Raw genomic sequence first — 27,613 nt, 5'->3', positions numbered from 1 at the left:
GGAGCCCGCTCTGTCCCGGCAGCTCTCCCGCCCCCTCGCCGGAGCCCGCTCTGTCCCGGCGGTTCCCCCGTCCCGGTAGCCCCCAGGACCAGGCAGACAATTGGCTTCACAGTGGTTTAATGCGAACGGCACCGGGACGTTACACTGGACAGGGTGCAGACAGCTGGATGGATGGCAGCCCCGCGCAGGGCAGGGGAAGGAGCCGCCCCGAGCGCGACTGGCGGCACCAGGAGGCGGGGACCGAGCCTCTCCGAGGCCACGGCCGCCTCCACCGGCACCGGGCTCCGCGCTGCCCCACGGCCCTTTCCGGACCGAGCCAGCCCCCGGAGCAGCTCCCCCGCGCTTTCAGCGACTTCTCCCAAAGAGCCACCTCTCGCCCAGCAGTACCAGTTCCTCACCAGAAAACAGAGGGGACGTTGGGAAGGCCTCAGGGAACGTGCCTGGCAGGAACAGGAGGGCATCCACTCTGGGCCTGTGCTCCAAGAAAGGCTCAACTGTGCCACAACAAAGTTACCAAGCACTTTTAAACCAGCCAGCCTTGACCTGAGGAGCCCCCTAGCTGAGGCCCAACCTCACTCATCACAGCTGTGGCAGCTGGGGAAGCCTCCAAAGGACACTTGTGCTGCAGCAAGTCACAGCCTCATTGTCCCCTCAAGCTCTGAACACTTCCCTGACCAGTCAAATGTTCTCACTTCCACACAAGTGACTGCCTAGCTCACTGCACAACAGGGGAGAACACACAAAGAGCCACTGCTACTTCTCCTGCTTTGTAAGCAATGTCTAACCTAGGACTGACTCCCATTTTCTGCTGTCCTTTTCTGGAGAGGTGGCCTCACTCCAGGCCCCACTGCTGGGCTCCTCCAGCGGCAGCCATCACAGCTGCACCCTACAACTGCTCCCACCAGCCTTCTCTTGCTCCTCCTCAGCCAGCCAGTCTGCTCCTCCCAGCAGCTGGGGCCCAGGATAAGGTCACTAGGCTCAGCCGAGCAGGGTGCTGAGGCAACACCAGCCCAGCAGCCCATGCTACAGCAGGCTGTGGTGTTTCTTAAACTCTGGGCCAATGCATCACAGCACACGTGGCTACAGCCCAGACTATCCCATCTTCCACATGCCAAATGGCCCACAAAGAGCATCATGAGAGCACATGGGATGGAAACCCCTCGAGCTGCCAGCAGCACCTTAGAAAGGAGGGGACACAAATACACCAAATAGGTCTGTAATTCAGGAGGCTGATAGCAGGGTTTGAGTAGGTGTTGGGTCTCAGCACTTCCAGACAGTGAAGAATGGGGGTTTCATGCAGGGTGAATGGGGTGGATGACAGACTGACACACCCAGGCACCTACTCACTGGTTTGGATAAACCTTACTAAAACTCTAATACCTGATATAATCACTGACCAACATGACAACTGCTATTCTTCAAAGTCTCCTGCAGAGATGCTTGGGGCTGCACAGACAAGGGAGTGAAGGTCATCTCTTATCTTCCTGTACAGGGAGAGAGGCAGCTCCTACACCAGAACGCCATTAGCAAGTTCCTGCTCCACACCTATCCACATCTGCCCCTAGACGTGGGACAACACACTCACTTGCATAAATCTTCACATCTTTAGGCCACGACCACAGCCCAGTAGAACAAACTGCTGCCAGTTACAAAAGAGGAAAATACTGAACAAACTGGGAGGTTCAAGAGAGGAAAAGCTGGTTCAGAGAAGACAGATTTAGTGTAAAAATAAATGTCATTTTTGCAGGAGGGAGGGTGGAATGGAGGAAGACAGTGCCAGGTGCTCCTACTGGCGCACTTTCCCTGGGACGTAATTCCTATCAATAGTCTCCTCTTGCAGGAACATATGTAAGCAGCGCTCGTTCTGTGCCAGTGGGTGTCCAGCAATTCTGGAAGAAAATCAGATGTGGAGGTTAGCACAGCTGCCTCCAAGACCCCCACAACTCTGACGTGTCAGGAGGGAGTCAGGCAGCCAGCTCAGCACACCTGCACCGCGCTCAGCCCAAGGTCACGCACGGCTCTGCAACAGGACCTGTAAGAGGTGCTTGAGCACAGGCTGTTCCTTCCAGGCCGTGCCCTGAACCAACAGTACCATGCTGGTGGGTCCCTGCAGCACAGCTGTTCTGCTAATACTCACTATGCTCTCAGGAGAGAGCACAAAGCACAGCCCCCACTCAGGGCAGGACTTGCTCCAGTTCCAGTTTCATTCCGTGGCTGCAGGTGCCACCCTCCAGCACTGGCACCTGCCAGAAGCAGGTCAAGACTCAAGACTCTCTCTCAGTCAGCCCACGGCCAGCAAGAGCTAAAAAGGCAGCACACAGCAAAGCCAGGACATGAAACTTACTTGTTAATAAACTGTTCTAGGCCCTGTCTCCGCTCCTCGATGAAGGACTCCTCAAAGATGCCTTCATCTCCTCGGAAGGGAAGCTGTCGTTTCAAAGCTTTTCCAGGCAGCGGTGGCACTACAATCTGAAAGCACAGCATCACCCCATGAGCACAGCAGCCACCAGACATCCTTTGCTCTTTGATGCTCATCTCCAGTGCCATCACATGGACAGAGCAGAAGGTGCCCACTGTCAGAGACTGGCTAAGTTTCATGTCTCAAAACATTTTGGGATGCTTGGCAAACGCCTGTGTGCATGTTTGGTGGGAGGGGCAGATCAGGGCTTGTGAAGGGCTCCACCCCTCAGCCCAGAGCTAACATCCCAGGCCGGGCAGAGCTGTTCATCAATCACACACTGAGGGTGGTGCTAACCCAGCCCCTGAGTGGCCAGAAGCTCCACCTTGGGAGGCGGCCACGAAAGCCCTGGGGCATAAAAGCTCCCACGAGGGACTTGTCTGGCCCCTGCATTCTCCTGGAGTTTCCATCTCACCCATGCTGGAACCCTAGAAGTTGGTAGCTATGTGTATATTTCTGTACCTTTTCTGTCTTTCTCTCTCTTTTCCTTCTAATCATCTTTTCACTGAAGTTTTCTGGGTAACACAACAACTTAAGGTTTTAAAGGTTTCTAAGTTAAGCAGGATAACATTATGCTAAGTTAATAGTAATTTAATGCTAAGTAATGTTATAATAAGTGTTTTATAAGTGTATTTACTCCTTTGCCAAAATTCCTTATTTTTGCCAGTAAACTTTTGTGCATTTGTGACCTCTTGAGAATATCTGGTTGGCATTTCTCCTTGTACCAAACTAGAGAAAAGGAATCTCAGTTTAACCCCTAGATTTAAATATCTGGGGTGCAACATCCACCACCACAGCCCCGCTTCTGGGAATCTCAAGATTATTGCTGCAACTGTTCCCACATCCTGGCTTAAGGAATAGGGAGGACTGAGCCAGGCCTCACCTTACTGTCTCGTTCCAGCTCATTCTTCAGCCACTCAAAGTCGCTGTATCGTCTCCTCACACACGACTCCTTCAATTTGAAGATGGGGAGGTTTGTCTGTAATGAAGCAAAGCAGTTTATTTGCAAGTTGCTCTGGAAGCCACATAAGCAACTGAAACCTAAAGACGCAATGAGAAAATCAAACCTCCTGAGGATGCATGATGGGAACACTCAACTTCCTTATTCAGGACAGCACAAACACCAAAATCCTTCAGATTCAAGCAAGCCAGTCTATTTAGTGCCAGCCATTCCCTCTCCCTTGAGTGACTATTTCTGGAACATGCCTCCTTCCCAGGGGCACACACTGGGACCAGTGCTGACAATATGACTGTCAGGAGAATAATATTTTTTTCACCCAAGTTTACTCCATTTTGAAGTAATCTACAAGAGAGTTTTGCAGCAGCCTGCAGAGCAAAAGAACATCTGGCCTGACAGTGGCATCTCCATGGAAGAACTAACTGAGGAAATCTTGCCCCAGCAACTGTTCAAGGCTAGACCTTATCTACAGTCTTCTCCTAAAACAGAGCACCCACCCTAACAGGCTTTTCATGCCCATCTTGTCACTGGAGAACGGTGCAGCAATTCCTCACCTTTCTCCCCTGCCACTGGAGTCCAACAAATGACACCTGCATTACCTTTACCCCATCAACACTGTCTGAATCATTCCAGGAACTGAGGTAACAAAACCTTCATATGAACAGCACTTAGATATTACTGCAAGACAATTAACTGTGTTCTTATGAGTCTATGAAATAAACCCAGCTGTTTTCAGAGCATCTCTGGTTGTTTCAGTGGGATTAAGAGGTTCCCATTGCCACCTGCAGGCTGACGGGAGCCAAGCACCAGAGCAGGAAAAAGCAAACACCAATTCTTCTGAAACGCAGAGGAGACTGAGCAGTTAAACCATGCTATAAGCAAAAGTTAAACCAGAACCACAACACATGCTAAAGGGACTTTGTATTAGGGGACGCTCAGTTTTACTCTGCCCATCTATCAGCCGCAGAGCTGTGAAGGGGTCCCCAGTTCAGCTCGTTTAAGGCGCAATGAAGAGAACCCTGCTATGCACACTCCTAGGCCACGGGCTCTCGGTAGAGCAGCCCCACGTTACTGCCACCCAGCTCTCCTCCCCTGCCTGAGATAAGCAGCTCCGTGCAGCCGTGCCCTGCTCAGCAGCCACGCAGCGGGGCTCCGGAGCTGCTGAGGCAGCAGCTCGCTGTCCGTGCGCGCAGCAGCCCCCGCTGGATGCCGGGCGAGCCCATCAGCTCTGACCTTGAGCCCCGCAGGCTCGCCCCAGCCCGGGGCTTCGCCTCCTCCGCCCCGCGCTGCTCCACAGCGGCACTGCTCCGGCCCTGCCCGGCCGCCGTCCCGAGCGCTGCCGCGTCCCGAGCGCTGCCGCCCCTCCCCGGGCCGCACACCCGCGCACCGGGCAGCCCAGCCCCGCAGGCCCGACCGGGGCCGCACCCGCATGCGGAGCTCGTAGCTGGTGTATCTGGCGCGGCCCATGCCCACGGTCTGCGGGTTGAAGATGTCGATCTCGAGGAAGTTGCTGGGCGGCCCGTACGCGTCCGTGAGGTCCTGCGGCTTCGCGTTCAGGCGCCGGGTGTCCGCCACCGCCGCCTCCGACATGGTGGTGGTGCCGCCGCCCCGCCCGGTCCGCCCCGCCCGCTACCGCAGCCCGCCCCGCCCGCGCATAGCTGCACGGAGCCCGCCCGCCGCCTACATAAACCCGCAGCTATCCAGGGTTCGGGGCCCCTCAGCCGCCACCCCATCCGCACATCGCAGCACGGCGCCCGCACAGCGCCTGCATAACGCGGTAGTTATCCAGGGTTCGGGGCCGCTTAGCCACGGCCGTGATAGCGCCGCCGTGCGGCCGCCCCCTGCATAAACGCAGCGGGTATTCAGCCCGCGGGGCTGGCTAGGCCGGCCCTGGAACCTGCATGGCAGGCTTGCTCCCGGCGTTGCTCCGCGTCCCCTGAGCTGTTCCGGCCAGGCCCCCGCGGGACAGGGCAGAGCCCGAAGCTGAGGCGGCCGCGCTGAGCGCCCGGCTGGAAACCGGAGCGCGGGGCTAAAACACGTGCAGAGGGACTGCGCCATACAGCGTCTGGAGTGTTGCCAGCCCCGGACGCTGTTCAGCGTAGGGAACGCGAGGCCCTGGAACATGGTTGCCGCGATTCTGACGGGCAGATCGGGACGCAGACCCATAACGCCTTACGCCAGGGAGTGTCCCGGAAATAGGCTCCCATCCGTGACGGGATGGCGGAGGCAGCAGCACTCTCAGGCCAACGCGGAGTGCCGCGGCACAGTCTGAGGCGGGCGGAGGAGCTACGGCCGCCTCGGAGCTGCTGCCATCACGCCACTGTCAGCTCTCTGCCATCGTGGGGGGACTAGGCCCGCACTGGGCCTGGCAGGTTATGTAAGCGTAGCCCGCCGCGATGCCCGCTGGGAGCTGTAGTCACATCAACGCACCGCCTGCCACGCTCACCCGTAGCGGGACACGCCCCGCCCTCCGCCGCAGGGGGCGCTGGGTACTGTAGTCCACCGTCCGTGCATGGCTGCCTGTTAACGCCCTGGCGGGACTACCGCTCCCGGCGTGCCCCGCGCGCGCAGGCGCGGGGAGCAGCGCTGCTCCCTGGTAAACAGAGCGGCGCGGCGGCGGCAGCGGGCCCGGGGCGCACAAAGGGGTGGCGGGCCCGGCACTCCCGGCGGGGCTGAGGCGGCGCCCATGGCGGAGCCGGCTGGGGCCGCGGCGTCGCCGGACATCGACCCTGACTTTGAGCCGCAGAGCCGCCCGCGCTCCTGCACCTGGCCGTTGCCGCGGCCCGAGGCGGAGACGGGCGGCGCGGGCGGCGCGGCGGAGGAGGGCGCGGGCGGCGCGGCGGCGGGGCCCGGCCGGGCCGAGGGGGCGCGGGCGGGCGGCGCGGCGGCGCGGAAGGGCGGCTCCCGGCGCAATGCCTGGGGCAGCCAGTCCTACGCCGAGCTCATCAGCCAGGCTATCGAGAGCGCCCCCGAGAAGCGGCTCACGCTGGCGCAGATCTACGAGTGGATGGTGCGCTCCGTCCCCTACTTCAAGGACAAGGGTGACAGCAACAGCTCCGCCGGCTGGAAGGTGCGTAACGGGGGGACCGGCCTCGTGGGCCGGGGCCGGGCCGGGCGAGGAGCGGCTGCGGAGGCGCCTCCCCGGTGCCCCGGCCCGCCCCGCCGCCCGCTCCGTGATCACCTGTTGCTGCTGCTGGGCTGCACTCGGGGCACTGCGGCACCTGGGCTGAAAGCTCCGCTGAAAGCTCCGGGGTCTCAGACCCAGCCCAAGCATCGGCTGTGCACCGGGAGCAGCTGCTGGGGCTGGTTGTGGCATGACCCTACCAGGCTCCTCTTTGCGTTTAGAAACTTTTCCAGCAGAGAAAGGACACATTTAACAGGCTGTGTCCGAGTTTCTGTGCAGGGTAAAGCCTCGCCTGGAGGCTTTTTAATCTCAAGGCCGCAGTTCTCTGTCACGTGGTTGTTAAAGCTCAGTATAAATAACTGTGTCATAGCAAGCGTGCTTGGCTTTCAAGGAGGGCTCTTGAAAAAGCGTCCTGTTTCCAGGAACGTGATGGGGGCCTCTGCTGGAGTTTGGAAAAGGGAAAGCAATAATTTGCTCTAAAGGCTCAGCAGTGTCTTGTCTCATTCTGGAAATAGGTGTGTGCAGGGCTCTGTTAAAAGAGCTCCAGACTGTTTCAGTTCTGCCTGTGGCGACCTTGTGCTCCCTTATCTTTAGTCTAAAGAGTTTCAGCAAAGAGAAAGGGAAATGTGAGAGCTGGCTTGCAAAATAGCCCCTCAGCCTGTCCTGATGTATCAGAGCGGATGCCATGGAGACTGGACTCTGAAGAGTGTGATCTGTTGCTCTCTCACCACAGACTGGAATTACACTCTTGTTTGCAGTATTTATTAGCAGTTCATCCATGCTGCAGTTCTGCAGGAGGTTCAGCCAGCACGGTTTGGGGCTTTGGGCTTCCGTGACTCCAGCCACGTGTTCCAGTTGTCTGACTGAGCAGTAGGTGAGGACAGAGAGTTAATTTCAGACAGCAAATAAATAAATAAACGTCAGTTTCTGGTAGGTTGGCTTTCAGCTGGCTCAGCTCTCTGAAGTGGCACACCACGTGGTGGTGTGAGTGCAAACATTTGCTCCAGAGGGTAGAAACACGGTGAGAGGGATGCAGCTGTCACAGCTTGGGCCGGCACGCGTCGATACAAAACTCTTCACCTTTCCATTTATCACTCATTGACAGTTCCTAGAGAGTGCATCTGGTTTAACTAATATGGATTGTTCGCTGTTACTTGTATGTGTAGGTTGGATTCTGTATACTACATTCTGATTTGGGACAGTGCTTGGGTTTTGGTGTTTTTAGTGGAAGATAGTTCTTGTTTCCTCAGGCTAGGGCTGCTCTCCTGGTCCTGCTGCTCTACATGCAGTCATGCTAATTTAACAGAACTGGTGCATTTTCTTGTCAGGAATATGTCTGAGTATCTGTTGGGCAGTAGTGCCTGAGATTAAAGCTCATTGTGCTTTCTCAAATGCTCCCAGGTACTGTGGTGAAGGTAGAATACAGTGGGATGTCCTGCTGCACTGGATGCTGGAATAAGTACACTTCTGGCTTAATCCACTCTGGCTGTTCTTTTGTTATATCCATTCACGTATAATGGGACCATCAGCCATTGGTGTTACTCTGTGTTTTAATAATGTGTCACTTTTGTGACGTGTAGCAGTAGATTTAAATTCCAGAATTTCACTTTGAGAATTTATGCATACACAAGAGTGAGATTCATGTTCAGATGCTGTTGTAGCTTTCCTGTAATTGACTTTTTAGTGTGGTTTTTCAGCCTGGGAACAGGATAATTCTGGCTTTAGAAGGAGTAGAAAAAGAAACTTTTTGCCAAGAAGGATGAGGGCAGGCAGAACAACAACAACTGTGGTGGGAATCAGCCTGTCTTATGATTAGGGCAGTTTAAAGCTCTTGATTTAACCAGCAAACAGAAAATCATGATAGAAATACAATACATTTTCTTTCCTGCTCACTCACAAAATCCTGTTGGCAGAGCTTGGCAGGATGTGTGACCATGGAACTTACTTTTAGTATTTCTTTCTGTTAACTCACAGTTACGTGGGTTTGCAAGAAGTTTGTTTGTTTTACTGACCTTAGTCTGTTTGCATTCAGATCCCTTAAGTGAAGGGAGGTCAGACATTTACAGTGTTACAGACGGGGACTGAGTCAAGTCAGTTCAATTTGACTTTAGTGGACTTGGAGCAAAATTAATTTGTGCATATTTAAGACAAACTGGATAAACAAAAGATGTATCTTCACTTGAGGAATGGACCTGTCTGGTTTTTTGTTGTTGTTGTTTAATTCTTGTTATTTTTAGAGCTGTGAAGCTCTGTTTGCATGTTTTGGGGGTTTTTAATCTGTAAAGTAAAGGAAAAACTTCTTGAGTTATCTTAGTGATTTCTCAGTTTTGAGGTGAATGATTTTACATGAAGGAAATAAATGTGAAGCTGCTGTTAAAGGTAGCTGTAGCATTTTGATGCCTGTTAAGATGGTGGTACAGCTCTGAAGCTCTGGCATTTCTGTCTCATTTGGACAGAGCCAAACCGATAATACACTTTATTTTTATATAGTGCAGTTTAACAGAGAATTTAGATTAAGTAATTAAAAACAATATGTCTTTAAAAACTCTTAATCTACTTTAGTTAATATAAACTCCATAAACTCGTTGTTGTTTCATAATTAATTTAGGCTGTCCTGCTCCACTACACAATTGGGGGAAGTGCAGCTGTTGCAGCTGCCAGGGTGTGACCTCCATGAATTCCGGAAGGATCTGTGTTTTCGAGGAAGATGGGGTTGGCTGTTCCTGAAGTGCTTCAAGCACCTTGTAAAGGACACATTTGCAGTGTGTGCAGCCTGTCCTTTCCCTGCAGGAGTTCAGCTGAAGTTAAGAATTAACCAGCCTGCAAGGCACAAGTGTCCTTGTAGGGGGTGTTCGGGGATTCTTCATAATCCTTCCCTGGGTGCTCTGCAGGGTACTCTGGGTATCCATGGGTAAGAGGGTCATTCCTTTTGGTTTTGAGATTACTTGCAAGGGGAAGGTGTTGAGGGTTTGGGGTAAAGTGCAAAAACCCTGCAGAGAAGCAGTTTGCACTGGTTGGTACATCCATGTGTACAAGCAAATTTGGCACAGTGAGGAACAAGAAGGACTCATCTTTCTTAGTGAAACAAATTGTGTATTCTCCCCAGGCTCTTGTCTTTTGCTTTGTAGGAACAGAATAAACTTTAAAGCCATCCTCTTCACCCTCCAAAAGTATGTCACTGAAACAAAAATCAGATGTCACCTATGTATCTATGTATGCAACACAAAGAACAAATTATTCTGCACTATTACACTAATTATGGGCAGCTGATGTCACACCTCTGCATCCTGGTGCTCCCTATTTATTTCAAATGTGTGCATGGATATTCACAACATATGTACCCTCATACACATATATATGTATAGTATGTGTGTGTGTGTGTATATGCAACAGCTCAAGGAGCTGTATTACGAATTAAAAATTACCAAGTGTTCTGTTTGTCTAAAACAGATCTCTTAATCTTTGTTAAAGTGGGCAGCATTTCCTGAAAAGCCTTCCATTCCAGCCTCGTAGTTGATATTAAATGTTGACCAGCTGGATCAGGAGACCTGGCTGAGGGCTCAGTCACAGTCAGTCACTTCACTGGCTTTCAGTGCTGGCCCTGACAGTGCCCAGGCTCTCCCAGAGCTGTGGCTGTCTGATCTCCTGGCAGAGCATGTGCAGAGCCCCCTCAGGTTGGAGCAGCTGCTCATCCTGTGGCCCTCTGAAGCTCCTCCATGAAAGAGAATAGGCCAGCAGACAAAAGGAACCCTGTCCATCTTCTGGACTATTTCTGGACTATTTCTGCTGTGCTGCAGCTGGTAGATTCTGCCAGGCTGTCTTTATGCCTTGCAAATAAATTCCAGTTCAGTAGATACAAAATCATGTGAACACTAGTTTTGGCAAAGTCGAAAAGTTTATTGTTGGTGTGCTGACTATCAGTCAGACAACTTTTTTGGTTTTTTCTGAAGTCAGATCTGCAAATAAGCAATGATAAGTTCCTAAAATAGGCACATTTGCTGTTTCTTCATAGCTGCTGGTATGTCCCTGTATCCTTTAGGATTATTTATTTTTGCTCAAATTTGTCAAAACCTTAGGTTCTTAACTTGAACTACTAAGGGGCCAAATCATTATCAGGAGAATCTGCTTTAATTTCACTAAGAAACCCTTTACCTGAACAGGAACATCTGGTGGCAGTGCTGGGCTTACTTTGACTTTTGGTAATGGTAATTGCACGATAATAGGATTACAGAATGGGTTGGGTTGGAGGAGACCTTGAAGATCATCTCATTCTATGGGATGCCTTCTAACAGACCAGGTTTGCTTCAAGCCACATCCAGCCTGGCCCTGGACACTTCAGGGATGGGGCAGCCTGTGCCAGGGCCTCACCACCCTCACTGGGAAGAATTGCTTAATATCCAGTCTAAACCTGCTCTCAAGTTTGAAGCCATTCACCCTTGTCCTATCACTCCTTGTAAACAATTCCTCTCCTGATTCCTTGTAGCTTCCCTTTATTTACTGAAAGGCTGCAGTGGTTTCAGAAGACATTCGGAATATTTCCCTGTGTTTCCTCACTGAGCCAAAACTGAATGGATGCCATAAACCAAAAGGATACATAAAACTTCAGCTCAGCATCTTGGCTCTGAGCAAAGTGTAATTCTGCCCAACCTTCAGCCTGGTGCAGGTTTGTGCATAGGTGAGGCACAGGGTGGAGTCTGGGGGTGTCTGTGCTGCCCAGAGCCACTGACCTCAGTCTGTGAAGAAAGGCTGCTTTCTGTGACTGTGCTGAGAAAGCCTGTAGTGTTTATTCCTAAATGCCCGAAAGGACACAATTCCCATTAAATCTTCTGACACTAAAAATGAGGAAATATTCTAAACTGAATTGGAATATTGACGTCATTGCTGTAGTCACATACATCATTTAAGTCCACCTGCTCTTGTATGGTTTTGTAGGTGCTGCTCTCTATTAGTTTTGGTTTATTTTGGTTTCTTAGAAGTTGCTGCTTGCAAAGGGGAGGGAGGGTCTGGCTGTTTGAATCCTGTGTAGCTCAGGGTGGGTGGAAGCTGCTGGACTTTTGCCATTACCTCATGGTCTGTTAGTGCTGTGCTTAGTGCTGGCTGCAGGGCGATGTTCCCTGTCCCAGCTGCTGGCAGCCCAACTGGCTTTTCTTAAAGCAGGGGGAAAATGAAAAACAACCTAAATGAGGCTTGTTCAGATGCCATACTGAGGAGTCCATGATGGAAGCCTAGTGAATACAAGTGGATGTTGTCCATTATCTATCTCTTAACAGGGTATTTTACCTTTTAATCCCAGTAGTCCTTAAATGGTCTGTGTGGGTGAGGTGGGAGGAAGGCAGCTGGGCATGGCAAGGTGTTGTGGGTGAGAGAATGGCTGAGTGCTGGGTGTGGAAAATGAGGCTGGTGGCAGTGCACAGAAGTAGGACAGTAGGGCACATGTGGGGTCACCAGGTGTCCTGTATTCCAGGTGGAAGAAAACTGATGAGTACTCAGCTGTGAAGAGGGCCAACCATCAGTGTAGCAACATACACTTAACCCTGCTTAAAGTGACACTAACAGGCCCTTCTTGTTGTAATGCACTGAAACAGCACGAAATATGAGAAATTTATTTCTAATTTGAAGCCTTGTTGAGCGTGGTTGTTCCCCTCAAAAGTTGGGAAAAGCTCATTTTTTGGTGAAAATTCATCTACTTCATGCAATGCCAGTTAAATTACTTGAAGATTTTGCTGCTACTCTTCCCTGCTCCTTGCCAGTTTTTTCTGGAAAGCTGCTGTGCTGAATGATTATTCCTTGCAGCACAGCTCAGTTTTCCAGGCAGTTCTCAGAGGAGGCTGTTCCTGGGCTGCTGGTATTACTTGTTCCAACAAGTTTCTTCTGCTCTATCTAATCCTAAACAGCTTCTGTTGTGTATGCCTGCCTGTCTTGTAAATCGCCCCAATCTTTGCTTTTTAGAGAGCTGTGATCATCTTCTTCTGGCCTCCCACTGAAAGATTACAGAAAGGAAAATGTTCTTCCTAAGATAGAGATCCCTGTCTGCTGAGCTTGACGTCTGTGCTCATGTGTGCCTTCTGGAAGGGGATTGCTGGGGAAGTGTTTCAGCTCCCTGGCTCTGGAGCACTTGTTTACTCGCTGGTGCAAATCTCTACAAGGAACTTTTTCCTGAAGCCTTTGGAGCCAAGTGGCTGAGACAGGCACTGGCAAATACAGCAGGCAGAGTGTTCTCCCCTTGCAGCCTCCCAAGAATGCCATGGCAAATGATAATTCAGCACAATTATAGGCCTGGCACTGGAACATGGCCCTGCACTGGGATGAGACCAAGTTCTTTGTATGCCTCCAAGGCAGGGAGAGTGTATTACAGGCAGCTGCAGTGATTGCATGTATTTTCTTTCTTTTTTTTTTTTCTCCTTCTGTCACTCATCCTTTAGAGAGACTTTTTGTTAAGAAATCTGATCCTCTGTGGTTTGTAGTTTAAACTACATGATGTTTCCTGGGAGAATGGCCAGGAAAGGAAGGAAACCACTGTGTCTCCTGGAAGGGTAGCTGCTCTGTCTTGTCTTTCTGAGCTTAGCTTGTGCTTGGCTCTGAGTGCTCTGCTAGCCCAGGCTGTGCACCACTGCTGCAGGGATCAGCTCTGCTGGGCAGGGCACAAGAGCCTTCTTCTGCTCCTGTAAACTTCAGTTTTATGGTAGGGAACCTCAGCTGTACCTACAAAGCTGTACAGTCCCCTGGAAAGGTTGTCAGTGGCCTTTAGTCTGTATTCATTTCAGCTGAGCATTTTCCATGGTATCTGTGGCAGTTGCCCATGAGGCTGACTGGGCAGGGCAGTGGCTTGGTTGTGCTACCAGCTCCTGTGGTAATTCCCTGATGTGAGACCAAAGCAGTGTTTGGTGCTGGGCAGGATCCGCAGCAGCACTGATGTTGCTGCGGGGGCAGGCCTGTTTTGATGGTGACAAGTGTTGCTGTCCTTTAACTGTGGCCAGGAGATTTTATCAAAGAAGAAGGCTTAATGTTCTGGTAACTAAGATTTAGGGAATAGTTTGCATAAGCTCCTAGCCACACTTCTGTGGCTAGTCCATATATCCTAGTTTGAAGACACAGTGTTTATGACCCACCTGTGTACACCCTTCAGTGTACAAGTTTGTCTCTAGCCAAACTTGATTTTTTTGCATACTATCTGTCCTTGATTTCAGACTGGTTTTGTCTGAATGTGGTTTGCAGGAATCATCTTTGATCTATGATGGATTTAGAGACACAGGCTGGCATTTTTTTAATGGCAATGCTTATTGTGCAGTCATAAGTACCACTGTAAGATACCTAAATAAATAACAATATCCTTCCCTGAGTAGGGGCTGAAGATGTTCCTAAGGATTTGAAGGATTCCTGCCTGCACCTCTTCCTTCAGGTCACGCTTCTCTATGATCAAAGAGTTGCAGAGTCAAGACCTGGTGTGTTTTGCAGATGCTTAAACCAACTGGGAGCCTCCCACGCTGCTGAAATTGAGCATCTAAAAAGTTAATGTCATCTGTGTGTTCCTGGTGTGGGTTGCTTAACATCGAGAAAGGAAATATGTCAGGGTTGCCCGGGTGACTGAACTCTGTCATTTCCTCTTCTGTCAGGTCTGACTTGCAGGTCTGTGATTATTTTACCATCATTGATCTGTCCCTGGCTCTCTCAGTGAGATTGGAGGGTGCCCTCCATGTGTTGGGTGTATTGAATCACCAGCAGGTGCATTCAGGCTGCTGGGTGTGTGGGTTCAGTGGAGTTTGGGACACTCTGGGCTCCAGCCAGCAGCCTTGCAGCCAAGCTGGGTCCTGCAGGTGAGTTAGGGCTCAGGGCTCTGTGCTGCAGTGCTGAGCTGCCTCCCACAGTGTGCAGGAGAGCTGCCAAGTGATAACTTAGGCACTGCACTTTAGATAACAGCTAACCCTGTTGAAAGGAATGTTCTGGTTTTTTTCCTCTGCCTCCAACTACACGTTCTGTTCTCTTCAGTTTTCGGTGCTTGACCCCCACGGTGAGGTAGTTCAAAGAACAGAGATAAAAGGGGCAGGAAAAGTGGTTTCCAAGGAAGGATAAGGCCGCTTTTCAGTTTGGTTTGCTCTCTGAACTGCTTATAGCGTCACAGATGCTTGTGTTACGGAAGGATGAGAGCTTGAAGATGAGGAAGGAAGGAGTGGTACAGCAATTACCTGTTTCTACAGCTTTGCCATTATGTCAGTTCAGCAGTAACATGTAAAATCACTTTGGGACTGTTTTACAAAAGGTACCAGGCTTCATTGTGCTCATGTGAATTCTATTCTTGTTCCAAGATGTCTCTTTTCAAGCTGCTTTTCAGCCAAAAATTAGCTACATAAATTGTCTCTTATGATACTCAAGATGCCATCATGAGTTCCCAGGCTACTTTCAGGAGAATAAATGAAGAATTAGTGACAACTTAGTGGTTCTTATTGCTGCAGCAGTGTGCATTCACAGTTTTGCACATTTACCTGGGAAAAGGGATGGGATTCTTTGGAAATGAAAGCAGCAGCCTTGCAGGAAACAGTGCACAGTCTGAATTGCTTGTTTCAACACTTGAAGGAAAGGAAAGCTTTGTTTAGAGAAGATCCAGGCAGGACTGTTGTACAGCTATTACTGTGAACAGCTCGAGTAATAAAACTGTGTGAGGGCATTGACTGACACATGTTCCATCAGGCTCTGGCTCTGCAGTCACTCTCCAATTAAGAACATGTGTATTCTTTGATACCAGTTGCAGCAAGCAGCCAGTCTTCTCCAAATCCTCAACAGCCAAAGGTTAAAATGAAAGCTAAGCCAGGGTGATTCTCAGATCTCCTTCAATCTCCATAAAATCTTTCCACTTTGCCTGTATTGTTAATATATCTGCGTCTCCTTTTTTCTAGGACAGTACTTTTGGTGAGGTGGCCAAAATTAGCATGGGAAGGACTTTTCCGAGAGGAAAAGGGTGGGGAGAGGGAAAGCAGCAGACAGGAAAGAACTGTGTTGAGAGTTGGTGGAAAAAGATGATAAAAGCACAGTTAATTTGTTCAGAATTAAAGAGAGCATGCATGAAAACTGAAGGTTGTTATATAACTTAGTTAATATGAAAAAGATGTGCTTGGACCCCTGTTGTGTTTCCAATGCTGCACCTTTTAATCATTTGTAATTTGGCCATCTGAAGAAATTAAGTGCAGATATCAAATAAATTCCTAGGCCTCAAGGGAAGTTTATGGAAGATCTGTTCAAACAATGAGATGTTGCTTCCTGATTCTAAAATTCTGGGGAGTTTATCAGCTGCAGGATGAAAATTGAGTTTGACGATGGTGTGCAGACATGTTAGCTTGCAGTTTTCAGCAAAGCTAAAGCAAAAGGAGGGAGCTGGGAGAGGCAGGGAATGTGTGTCTTACCCAGCAGAAAGATGGGAGAGGCTAAAACTGGCATGTACTGTGTGGGAGTGCAGTATCCACTGAACATCTTACCCTGTCAGGAACATGCACCAAGGAAAGCACACAGCCTCCTTGCAGAGGGAGCCTGCCAGTCTCCAGGATTCTAGGACTCTTCTTGAAGTTTCTCTCCCATTTCTCCAGTTTTGGGGTGATGTTAATGGATGCACTGAATAGAAGTGTTTTGCCATTTCTCTTCACCCAGTCTGTTTTATTTACTGTTATGCTCTGCTTGACTCTGACTGAAAACTGGCCATATAAACGTTAAAAAAATTAGCCAGGTTTATGCTGGGTAAAGGGGTTGACAAAAGGGTGGGAACAGCAATAGCTCATATTCAGGTAGGCTCATGTTGAAATTGCAGGTTGTATTTTAGAACTTGTTTTCTTGCTCTGTGACATGCCTAATTTTTTGCAGATTCTGTATGGTCTTAAAAGTTCCTTTGTGTTAGTATTTTGCTAGCTGAAAGCTGCTAGTTGTCATGGTAGCTTCACCCTTGATATTGCAGTGAAACATGGCACTGCTTGCTATTGCTGCAAAGCATGTTCAGACAGAAATAGCAGGTTTTTATGGATAGCTTTTTGTTATAACTTTCTTCTCTGCATACTGTCTGAATGTGTTTAAGCTTGTGAAGTTTCTAGGTGGGAGGTGTGTCAGTTGTCAGGTCCTCACATTTTGTGGGTTTTATTTCTTTTTTTTTTTCAGAACTCCATTCGACATAACCTGTCCCTGCACAGCAAGTTTATTAAAGTCCATAATGAAGCCACAGGGAAGAGCTCTTGGTGGATGCTCAATCCTGAGGGTGGCAAAAGTGGAAAAGCACCAAGGAGAAGAGCTGCCTCCATGGACAACAGCAGCAAACTTGCAAAAGTCAGAGGTAAAGCATCCAGGAAGAAGCCTCCTCTCCAGTCTGCTCCAGAATCCTCTGCTGACAGTCCTGGCTCCCAGTTTCCTAAGTGGCCTGGGAGCCCGTCCTCGAGAAGCACCGAGGACTCTGATGTGTGGAACACCTTCCGGCCTCGAACCAGTTCCAATGCAAGCACCATCAGTGCCAGGCTTTCTCCTATCCTGACAGAGCAGGATGACCTCCACGATGAAGAGCTGCTTCCTTCTCTCGTGTACTCCAGTGCATCCAGCAATGTTCCACCAACTGTGACCGAGGAGCTCGAGCTCATCGATGGCTTAAATTTGATGTCTCCCAGCTCATCTGTGCTGTCCACCCAGCAATCTGCCTCCACTGGTCAGATCCAGAGAGATTCCAGCTTTTCCTTGCAGAGCCCAAATGCAGCTGGTCAGACTTTTGGCAACTCCCTGTTTAACCCTGTTGATATTTCACTGCCAAGTTCTGTCAGCCATTTCTCTGCCCCTCAGACCTTGGAAGCTCTTCTGACACCCAGCTCTCCTCCTCCAAGGGATGTTATGATGACTCAGGTGGATCCAGTTCTCCCACAGACTGGTAACAGGATGAGCAGCCGAACTCTTCTGCTTCTGGGTGGACAAGCTGCCCAGAGTAAGATGAGCTCAGGCAATCCACGAGGAAAGCCTGCAGAGCAGCAGGCAGAACCAGTCGGTGCCAGTGTTTTGCCATCAACGCTTCCCATAGTGACATCTCCTCAAAACACTGCCAGCATCACCAATTTGAAGGCTCCAGTTTCTGCAACAGCTGCCCAGTCAGTCCAGCTGGGCAGTCCAGTGCTCCTTTCATCTGCCAGCCCTGCACCCTTGGGATTGAACCAGGACAGGCTCCCCACTGACCTGGACATTGACATGTACATGGAGAACCTTGAATGTGATATGGATTACATAATCAACAGTGAACTCATGGATGGAGGACTGGACTTTAATTTTGAACCTATTCTGCCTACTCCCAGCTATCCCAGCACCTCACAGGCCTCCAACCATACCTGGGTACCAAGTTAACTTCAGGAGCACAAAAAGGTAGGTGTAGTTATGTAAAATGCTACCAACAACCCTGTCTAGGATGGTTCCTTTGCCCAGCTCTGCAGCAGTTAAAGGAACCTCTTTGAAAGCATAGTAAAAAGCTTTTGGAAGGCTCATGTTCCCTTTTAGGAGAAGAAAAAGCTGTTTAAAGGTAGGTGGATTTAGCTTACTTACCAGGTAGTCAGCTCCTTTATGAAATTGAATAATCTGAATGAAACTCCTGTTGTCTCCTGTCACCCAAGATGACTCCATCACAGGACATCAGGCAGTGCCTACAGCTCGACAGTTGACATGAGAGCATGTGCTGATTCCATAAATAAAGACATCCACCAGTACATACAGAATGGTTGAACTGAGCCAAGCACAGACTGTGTTTCTACCCAGGTTATTATTATCCCTGCAGAATTCTCTAGGATGTGTAGTACAAAGCATGTCCATGTCATGGCTGTCTGCTTTGGTCTGTGTGTAGCAGTTCACAGTCACCCTTATCACACCTCCTGCCCTGCCCTTACCTGGGGTAGTGTCTGGAAAGTCAGGTAAGTTGGCTCACCAGCATTAACTACTCAATTGCTTCCCATTATTAGAATAGGAAACAGGAGTCTGCAGTGTGCATGGAGGTGGAAGGAAGAAGGATGTGTTAGTGCTGTCCCATGTACTGCAAAGCTGCCTCTTCAGCAATTTGTCATGTTTGCACAAATTGTGTCAGTTTTGCAAATAGTGTCTATGACAGCAAGACTTTGAAATATCTTCTTTTTTGAGGCAGTGACACCCTGACTTGAAACACTTAAAGCAGAGGCAGTGGAAGAATTAGGGAACTGGAGCTGAAGGCCTGCTTCACACTGGGAGCTTAGCTGATGGAAAGCATCAGGCTGGATATGGAGCATAGGCTGGATATTGGTTGGAAAGTGGAAGCCTTGCCAAGAATATTTCCTTTTTAGGAGGCAGATGTGGTATTTGTTAGTCTTGCAAATTCAGCTGCTAATACTGTCCAGCTGAGCAGACAGAAGTGAGGGCAAACTGCAGATACTGTGTCATTCTGGGAAGCCCTTGAGCTTCAAAATCATGAGAACAGAAATTATCATCTTCTTGACCTTAATACTCTTTCCTAGGCACCTGAGTCACTTGGAGGTGGTTTGGACCAGGTGACCTCTGTCAGTGCAGCCATTCTCTACAAGTGTCTTGGGTCCAGACAGAGTAAAATGCTGTCCTTTGAGCTGGTGTTACTTAAACTGTTTGAAGAAATTGATGCATGACTATATATTGAGATTTTAAACACAATTTAACTCCCCCTTATTCCAAGTCACATCCCACTGCTTAGGATGTCATTTCTTGGTAGTGTTCTTCTGTTTGTACCTAACCGATCTCTTTATTGTAGGGAGAGGAGGATCAGTCAAGCTTTTCTGTATTCTTATGGGACTTTTTATAGTGATGTGTGTTAACTGTGCTGAATTACTGAGTGTCTTAATTTAAAGATCTTATCTTCAGGTGAAATACAGAAACTCAGTTTCAATTTCAAATTTTGGTTTTGAAATTGGGTTGACAAACTGTGGGTATCCTTCTGTGTTAGGACAGTTTGCAAGTTAGTGGCAGAGGCTGTGGCTTTTTGAGCAGTGTTTCCATTGGATATTGTTCTGAGCTTTTGTGTTGGTTTTGTTTGTTTGCTAAGGTTTGCTTTTTTGTTTTTATGCCATGCTAGCACAGGCCATTATATTTGTGGACTTTTCAGGGATGAAATATTTTTCACAGAAGTGTTTTCAAAACATGTGCAGGCTGTCCTGCACTCCTGGGTCAGGTAGACAAGGCCTCTCTTTAAAGCATACCAGGTATAGATTTTTTTTAAGAGTGTAAAGCAGAGAAGCTGAGGAATTATTTATCCAAGGGTAGGGTCTAGTACTTTTGAAAATGTGGATATAATGAAGTGCTTAAGAGGGAGAACAGGAGCTCTTAAAGCATGATTATGTTCTTGCTCCATTTTATATTCTATGTGAATTGCTTAATCAAAACAGAGGAGCTAGTGATGTTAAAACCCTTGGATTTTCTTTGTTCCACACATGATACTTTCTGGGAAATGTTGTGGGCATGAAGGAGTGAGATCTGGAGCAAGTTCTGAGCCCCCATTGTGTTTGGGCAGAAAGCGTAGCTCCCACGTGCTCTGGTCACAGCCCTGCTGCCCCAGGAGGAGAGGCCACACCCTGCCAGTGTGCTTTGCTTCGAGCCTTTTATTCTGTCCTTGGATTTTGTTTGCCTTTTGCAAAGCTTTTCTGTTTTGCCTGTATCCTGGAGTCCATGGAGTGGGATGAGGGGGAGCTTTTTCCCCAAAGGAGAGCAAGTATTGTGCAAAAGGCTGCCCAGACAGAGAGGTGAATCAGGTTTCTAGCAAAGGGAGAGCAGGGCACGTGTGGAGAGAAATAGGAATGTTCCTGGGAAAAAAGGCAGAATGTTTTCTCAACGAGTTACAAAACCAAGTGAGCTGCAGACATCAGTGTCTGTGAGGAGGCCAAGACTGTCAGTTGTCCCTTACTGCAGTGAGTTCCTAGGAACCCTGTTTGGAAATCACTGTTCAGGGAAAGCTATGTATTGCTCTGGTGTGGCAGGCATTTTTCCTTTCATATCCTTTCTATTATGGCGCTTTTCTCAGTGTTTAATTCACATTGGCAAAAGCTAGTCTTAAGTGATCACTAACATAAAGCTGGTCTGGGTAGTTCCTGTGGGCCTAACTCGTGGCCTTCTGGGTCAGTTATGGGTATAATGCTGAGCAAAACCTGTTTATCAGTTAATCACAGTGATCACATTCTGATTTGAGCAGCCAGAATGAAAGGGAACTGGGGAAATATTTCTCTTTGTAGACAAGAGGATATCTTTAGGAAAGAGTACTTAGTCTTATCTGCAGCACTTAGGAAGATAGGAGCTAGTTGGTGTTACCCTTGGTGCTCAAAGCTCCCATGATTTTATCCTCTTCTTGCACATTAAATGCCAAAGAGCTTGTCCACAGCTTCACCAGGAGTCTGTTTGAACCCTGCCTGTGTTTCTTTGCATGGACATTAGAGATCAAACATTGAAACTTGGTCTCTACCCAGCCCTGATGCAGCACCCACAAACTGAGCTATTAGCCACAGAGGAAGACAGTCAGCATAGAAATAGAACTGCCTTTTTTGTGAAGTGCTATAGCTTTTGTCTCATTGGTGAGTGTAGAATCCATTTAGTCTTGTGGTGGATATTAGTTAATTATTTTTACTTATTCATTTAGACTCCCTGTGGCTTCAGAGTCTGGAGAACTCTTTCTTATCCCTTGCCCAGTTTGGTCTGGATTCATGCTTTTCGTGCTCTGTCGAATTCCCTTTGCTCCAAACTTTGGATTTTTGTCTGACAGAACATAAATAAATAAAACCCTCATAAACTTTCAATTTCCCAAAGCAGCCCATTGCTCTGGCTTCTGTTTTAACTTACTGTCTTTTCTTGTTCAGGGCTGATTCCCTTTTGTAGTTTTTGGGGTTTTTTTTCCTTTTCACAGGTTTATTTCATGCACCCTGTTACTGAATGCAGCTGCTGGGATGCCCTACATTTATCTTGCTGTTTTGCCTTTCAAAGTGGATCATATACCTACAGTAGTGGTTTTATGTCAGTGTCCTAAGTCAGCTTAGACTTATTCCAAGGCTTGTTTCAATGAGTTGTGACAGCTTTATTGAGGTGAGGCAGAAGACCTGAGAAGACATCTTCAGACTTTTGGGGGACTGAGATATCTGAAAATGTTTAATTATTTGGAAGTAGAGACAGGATTTCTCTAAATGGGTGACCATAAACAGTTTGTGTGTGATCTTTAAAAGTCTCTTTTACAGTCTTTTCCCTACCAATTGATATTTGTGGTTGTTTAAGGTGAAGAGTAATTTTCCACTTTCCTGCAATGCCTCTAGTGTTAGCCAAGTCCTTCTTTAAACTTCCTTATCTTGCAGAGCCTTGTTGATGCTGTCAGCTTACAGGAGGAATACTTACTGCTGACCTTTCTGTCTCAGTCATACTCTGAAGCTTGGAGCTGAGCAATTGCATCCTCCACTTGACTCTCTGTTGATCTCTGTTTCTTGTGGTCTGTTTGTTCTGTAGAGGCAGATTGGTAGTAATTAACTCCTTATCTGTGCATCCAGGATTCCCACTGAAGAGGAGCTCTAACCAGTCACTCTTATTTTTCTTCTTCCTAGTGTCCTTCAGGTTTTGAACATTGGGTTCTGACTTCACTTCCCACCCCAGCAGAGAAGAGAATGGAGCATGTTGGATTCAGTTTCCCTGCACACCATGCCTTGGGCAGAAAGGGCTGCCCATCTGGGAAGAAGGGGCAACCTGCATCTGGCTGCAACAGGAAGAGTTTAAAAATAATAATCCTGTTATGTGCCATGGCTCTTCCTACAAACCTGACCCTGCCTTGGACCACCTGGAGAAACCCATGTCCAAAGAGGAGCCCTGGTAAAAACCAGGGCCAGAAGCCTCTGTGCCAGGCAATAGTGTTTTCCTGTGTGATGAGTTGGGTTTGCTGGAGGAATCTCTCACTGGCTGTTCCTCTCTCTGCTCCAGCAGAAAGTCTCCCAGTGCCTCGGACTGGTGGAGGGCTGGCTCTGCTCTCGCTTGGCTTGCCTCATGGGGCAAAGTAGTTGGACTTTGTGATTAAGCCACCAGATGTGCACTTGGTATCCCACAGAGGAATTGGTGGGAGCTTGTTGGTAGAAGGCCTGTGGGAGAAGGGTGTGCTGTTTCAGGGGGTGCTTCCAGTGTGCCCATCACTGGAGCATCCATCATTGTTCTGCAGGGAAGGGTGGTTCTCGTGGTGTAGAAGGCTTCCAGCTGTCCCCCTGGGTGGAACAGGAGGACACTGAGTTTTTCACTGTGCCAACTGAGCCCCATTGAATCAGAAGCATGTTTTGAGAAGTCCCTATGCTGTTCTCAGCACTTTCCTGATACACCAGGCTGCTGTAAAATAAGCACAGGTGCTAGTAGCTGCTTTCTGGGACATAAAAAACATTGTTTTGGGTTTGTTTTTGATCTGTCTTGCTACAGCAGCAAAATGGAAAGCCTGGGTGTGGCCTTAACAGAGCCCTGGTTGCTTTTCAGAAGGGCATTTTCTATAGATGAAATATTTTTTTACTAATCTGGGAACTTTCTACAGTGAACATGAAGCCAATGTAATGTGTGTCCCTATTATGCATCTCTCTGTCTGAGAAGGCAACAGTTACAGACTCTTTTTCAGAGCTGTATTAGGAGCAAACACATCTGATGTTTGATGATGTATATGATTGAGGGGAAGAAATTGGCAGGTCCCTGTGGTTTCAAACCACTGTGGGGAAGAGTTGTACATTATTGTAATCTATATGTAAAAGTAGGTGCAAATTACATAGAAGCTTTTCTAAACCTTTTTAAATATATATTATATATTTTAATTGAAAAACGAGATTATTGGATAAAAAAGAAACAAAACAAATTTGCTGCATCTGTCCCCTTCATACCTGATAACACTACAGTATGGGAGGGGGCAGCCTGAGGCATTTTGGGCCAAGAAGCTGAAAATGATGTTGGAAAAGTGGGAAGGACACAGCAGTGTGACTGGAGAATGGCTGCTCTCCCCAGAAGAGGCAGAGGGAAGGTGCCTGGCAGGGCTTTCAGCCACAGCTGCTCAGGCTGGGCATTCGTGCCGAGCCAAAGGCACAATGGAGGGAATGCTAATCATTAACAGTGCTGTTCTCAGCTAATCCCTGAGTAGCTGCCTGCAGCTGATCCACAGGACACATTCCCTGGTCTGCTGAGGAGATGGTGTGGACTGGATTGTGCCAGATCTGCTGACACTCTGCATGGCCCTTACCGAGGGCATGGTCAGTTGGGTTTGGTAGCTCACTTTGCTTTCTGAGGGGTTTTGTTTTCTTGCTGAAGCTTCTGCTACTGCTGGGGAACTTGAAGCCTGTAGGCTCACCCTCAGGGGTCCACCTGGGATCCTGCTCTGTTTCCATATTTTTGCAGAACAGAAATTAGGGGTCAAAAGATAAATTCAGAGCATTAATGGCATGTTCCTATCACTGTTTTGGTGTTTGCAGTGACAGGATCTGTGGGAGACATGATGCTTTCATGGTGTTCTAGTGGACTTGATCTGGCAGAAAGATTCTCCAGTCCTTTTTGAAGGTGGCTTCAGTTCAGAAAGTTTGTATTATGCAGTGCAATGAGCCACAAGGTTTCACCAGCTTGTCTGCTCTGTTTTCATTTTAATCTGAGTGGAGATTGGAGATGGAGTGATTGCCTGGTTACCTCCAACAGGGAGTCTTCAAAAGTCTTATCTACAGCATGCTATGCCATCAAAGCCTTGAATAGTTTGATAACCTTTGTTTTGAAGGCTGCCTTCATGGCAGACCTCCCAATGTTTCAGATTTGCCCACAATCTACATGTCTGGCCACACTTCATTGTAACAAATAAACAAAAAGGCAGTTCCTAAGCTGGGATCCCAGAATTTGTACACTTGAGGCATGGATGAACATTCTCACTGGAGTTAGCTCATTACACAAGTGGATAGATGCCCTTTCACAACACTTGATGGCACGTGCCACATGTGAGAATCAGCCACTCTGAGCTCAGTGAGCAGACTGGAGAGATTTATGTTGTTTGGCACAGAATATGCTGCCTTGTTAGCTTGGGTCCTGAAGGAAACTTGATCCATGATGTACAGAGCAGGTTGAATGGCTGCCCAGGATTCACAGCCATGTATCAAAGGACAAGACACCAGTAAGTGTGGTCGTGTTAAATGTGAGTCTCTTGGCTCATTTTCCATGAAAATGGAACCCAAAGCAATAGAAAAGGCAGTATTAATAACCAGTGCTTCAGACCACCTGTGGGCTGTTTCAGGCTGGGTTGGTCTGTGGGAAAGAGGTGCTGTCTTCAGGCTGTTACAGAGTGTCCCTTAACTGTGACAGCCCTGGGAGCTGGCCTGATCCCTGTCTGCAGAGAGCCTGGCCCTGAGCTCCCAGGTACCACCCCAGGGAGATTGTGGCATAACCTCAGCTGGTTCATGTCCTTGAGCTGATCCTGCTGCAGGAGGTGTAACCCCAGGATTCATCATGGTTACTGCTCTGGTGTGAGTTCAGACAAGACCCTTTGAGTAAGGAATACAGCACATACCTATTTTTCTCCCATATTCCCCTGGCCAAACTGGTGGAGATAACACTGGAGATAGGGGCACCTGTGGCTGGAGTCCTGCTGTACCAGGGTCCTGGCAGTGACATTTCTGCCTTGCAGCAGTCTGTACAGGTGATTTGTGTGTCCTCAACACAGCAGGAGCTGTCAGTGGTTGAAGAAGCTTGAGAGTGCCCCAGTGCTGAGAATGGTGTTCAGAAGACTTGTGGAGTGCTCAATAAACCATGAATGTAATGCTGCAGGCTCAAGCAAGCAATTTAACTTCTTTTTTGTATGTTTAGCAGGATAGCTTGTATTGTGGGCACAGAGGGCAGGGATGAAGAGAATTTGGGAGTTCTACAGACACTTCATTTTCATGGAGCTTGAGCTGTTTTAGCCTGAGATGCTTCCTCATAGGACACAGGAGACTGAAGTTCCTAAACTGCTGCTTGCAGACAGGCTGTACCTGGCAGGGGGTTGCTCAATACTTGGCCAGTTTTTTGTATTCTTGCCCAAAGCATTTGCTACTTGCTGCTGCTGGAGCCCAGGTCATGTCTTGGTGGCTCTTCACGCTGCATTAGCACCACAGGCCCCATACTTTGGGTTAGTTTTTGCTCTAATGAAGGATTGGGGATTTTGAGAGCAGCTGTGAGTGGGGTGAGAAGGGAAGGGGCCAGTGACATGGGGACTGGTGCTCCTGGGTAAGTGCCTGAGGGGGGTGGGCAGGGGACTCGTGGCACAAAGCATTCCTTTATGCTGTGTTCCTTGTCCTCCCTGAGCTCAGGCAACAAATTTCTCCATCTTCTGAGGATCAAATGCCATCTTACACAGCATTGAAGCCGCCGTGCAGCTCAGGGCCACTACAGATTCAGGTAACCAAACCCATAGAGCTTAGTAGGAGGCAGACTTGTTGCTTTTATTTACACTTGGGTTTAGCAGATTGCTTGAACTTTCTTTATAATTTAAGCATATTTTACTTCCAAGCATGTACTTCCAGCTTCATGTGAGGGCTTGGAAAATTGGAAGCTTCTGGGAGCCCTTAATTTTCCTTGCTGGTGTGTCTAAAATCATGTCATCCCCATCCTGTGCTGCTTTAAAAACAGCAGTCAGATCATCCTGATGAGAGGAATGAAGCATTCCAGAGCCTGGGTGTATTCATAAACAAGAGTCATAATAGAAGCAAGTAGCACTAATCAGCTTTTCCAAAAGAAATGCCTAGAAAGCTTTTATGTAGATAAGAATTTGTTAATTTTCTTACTTAGCTGCTTATTTATAGCCACATTCAAATGCTTCAGGGCTAGCCTTGCTCCAGGATTGAGTAACCTGTGTCTGGTGCCATGGGTAGGAGTGCCTTGGGAGTGGTGTCCTGGACTGTCACCAAAATGTGAAAGTTTGGATCCATTATTAAAAAATCAAAAAACAAACCCAAAGCAAATCAATCAACTTTGGGACATGAGCATGAACAGGGAATAGCTTAGGGCTTGCCTCAGTTGCATGTGTAATGAAAAACATGTTCTAATTAATGTGGGGAAAAGCAAGAGGTGACTTCTGAAGCCTGAAAGATGTGTCTGTGTGAAGGCTTGGAGCATGAGCTAACCCATCACCACACTCACCTGACCTTCAGGAAAGGGATCCCCTCTCTTCACTAGCCTGTGTGTCTTTGCCTGCACCTGATGTGTCTGTAGCTGATGGAGAGCAGTATCTGATGGAACCAAAATCACTCCTGATGCTGTGGTGTACAGCAGGGAGAAGAGGCAGCAGAGGCTGAAGGTGTAAGAGCTGACAGTGTTGCATTTATGGTTCTTTGGCTGAGGCATTGTTATGGTGTGTGGTAGAAGGGGATGTTCTGGGACACAGAACCAGAGCCCTGGTTGCTTTTCAGAAGGGCACTGGTGGTGTGGGGTTCCCCAGGGTGTCCTGAGAGGTTTGGCTCGGTGGAAGATAAGTTACTTGTCCTGAAAGCAGCCACCTTATACAGCACTGGGGTGGTTCTGTGAAATGGTGCTTCCAGCACAGTGGAGTCTTCACCTGGTGCAATCCCAGGAAAGGTTTCTGCATTGCTAGCACAGATGTCTGCTGCACACAGGGCACCACTACCTGACACGCTTTCCACCACATCCCCTGTGCACTCTTCCACCCATTTCTCACAATAATTTTTTTTTTAAATAAACCTCTGCTTTTGTTTGCTCTCTGTAGCAGTGTAACTTCTGAACCATTACAGGCTTTGTTACCATCTGTGCTAGCAAGACTGTAGAATGTGCTAGACTAGGGGGGAATGTTTGAAAAATAAAAACCTGTAATCCTCTGCTCTGTGTCTCATCCAGTTTGTTCTGTTCTCATGGCAAGGGCCAGCTATTTCTCCTTGCCCTTGTCTTCTTTCCCCTGCCATCCTCACCTGCTGGGGTCCCCCTCAGTGGAATGCCCCTTAGCTGGCCAGAGGCAGAAGGGTTGCAGTGTGACACCCACAGAGTCTCTGCTGTGCCCTGCAGTGTGTGGAGCCCCTTGTTACAACTTGCTGGCAGTGCATGGGGATCCGTGGGGTGCCAAGCCCTAAAACCGACCCTG

General features: G+C 48.4%; 2 protein-coding genes across 3 annotated transcripts; one reads left to right on the top strand and one right to left on the bottom strand.

Annotated features, from left to right (window-relative positions):
• Positions 1-100: 100 nt before the first annotated feature.
• Positions 101-6,812, bottom strand: SNX12 (sorting nexin 12). Of its 2 annotated transcripts, none has more exons than XM_063170442.1 (4): positions 6,598-6,812; positions 3,342-3,437; positions 2,345-2,469; positions 101-1,889 (listed from the first exon to the last, which is right to left on the bottom strand). In XM_063170442.1, exons 1-4 carry the CDS (start codon positions 6,787-6,789, stop codon positions 1,787-1,789), a joined length of 516 nt encoding a protein of 171 aa, XP_063026512.1. In that variant the 5' UTR covers positions 6,790-6,812; the 3' UTR covers positions 101-1,786. The 2 variants fall into 2 exon arrangements, with proteins under 2 accessions (XP_063026512.1, XP_063026513.1); XM_063170443.1 differs by lacking the exon at positions 6,598-6,812 and adding an exon at positions 4,842-5,039.
• On the top strand, positions 6,103-27,353 carry FOXO4 (forkhead box O4). Its single transcript, XM_063170441.1, has 3 exons — positions 6,103-6,486; positions 16,675-17,907; positions 22,104-27,353. Exons 1-2 carry the CDS (start codon positions 6,103-6,105, stop codon positions 17,887-17,889), a joined length of 1,599 nt encoding a protein of 532 aa, XP_063026511.1. The 3' UTR covers positions 17,890-17,907; positions 22,104-27,353.
• The last annotated feature ends 260 nt before the right edge of the window (positions 27,354-27,613 follow it).

The sequence above is a fragment of the Melospiza melodia genome, chromosome 16 (genome assembly GCF_035770615.1).
Source record: "Melospiza melodia melodia isolate bMelMel2 chromosome 16, bMelMel2.pri, whole genome shotgun sequence".
Classification (NCBI taxonomy): domain Eukaryota; kingdom Metazoa; phylum Chordata; class Aves; order Passeriformes; family Passerellidae; genus Melospiza; species Melospiza melodia.
The sequence above is the reverse complement of the archived record's forward strand: the minus strand, read 5'-3'. Positions and strand labels throughout refer to the sequence as shown.

Coding starts and splice junctions, on each gene's coding strand:
- FOXO4 (XM_063170441.1), top strand. CDS start 6,103: ATGGCGGAGCCGGCTGGGGCCGCGGCGTCGCCGGACATCGACCCTGAC. Junction 6,487..16,674: donor ACAGCTCCGCCGGCTGGAAG/GTGCGTAACGGG, acceptor TTTTTTTTTCAG/AACTCCATTCGACATAACCT.
- SNX12 (XM_063170442.1), bottom strand. CDS start 6,789: ATGTGTCCTTTCTCTGCTGGAAAAGTTTCTAAACGCAAAGAGGAGCCT. Junction 3,438..6,597: donor CAGCCCAGCAGCAGCAACAG/GTGATCACGGAG, acceptor GCTTCATTACAG/ACAAACCTCCCCATCTTCAA. Junction 2,470..3,341: donor AGCTGGAACGAGACAGTAAG/GTGAGGCCTGGC, acceptor CTGTGCTTTCAG/ATTGTAGTGCCACCGCTGCC.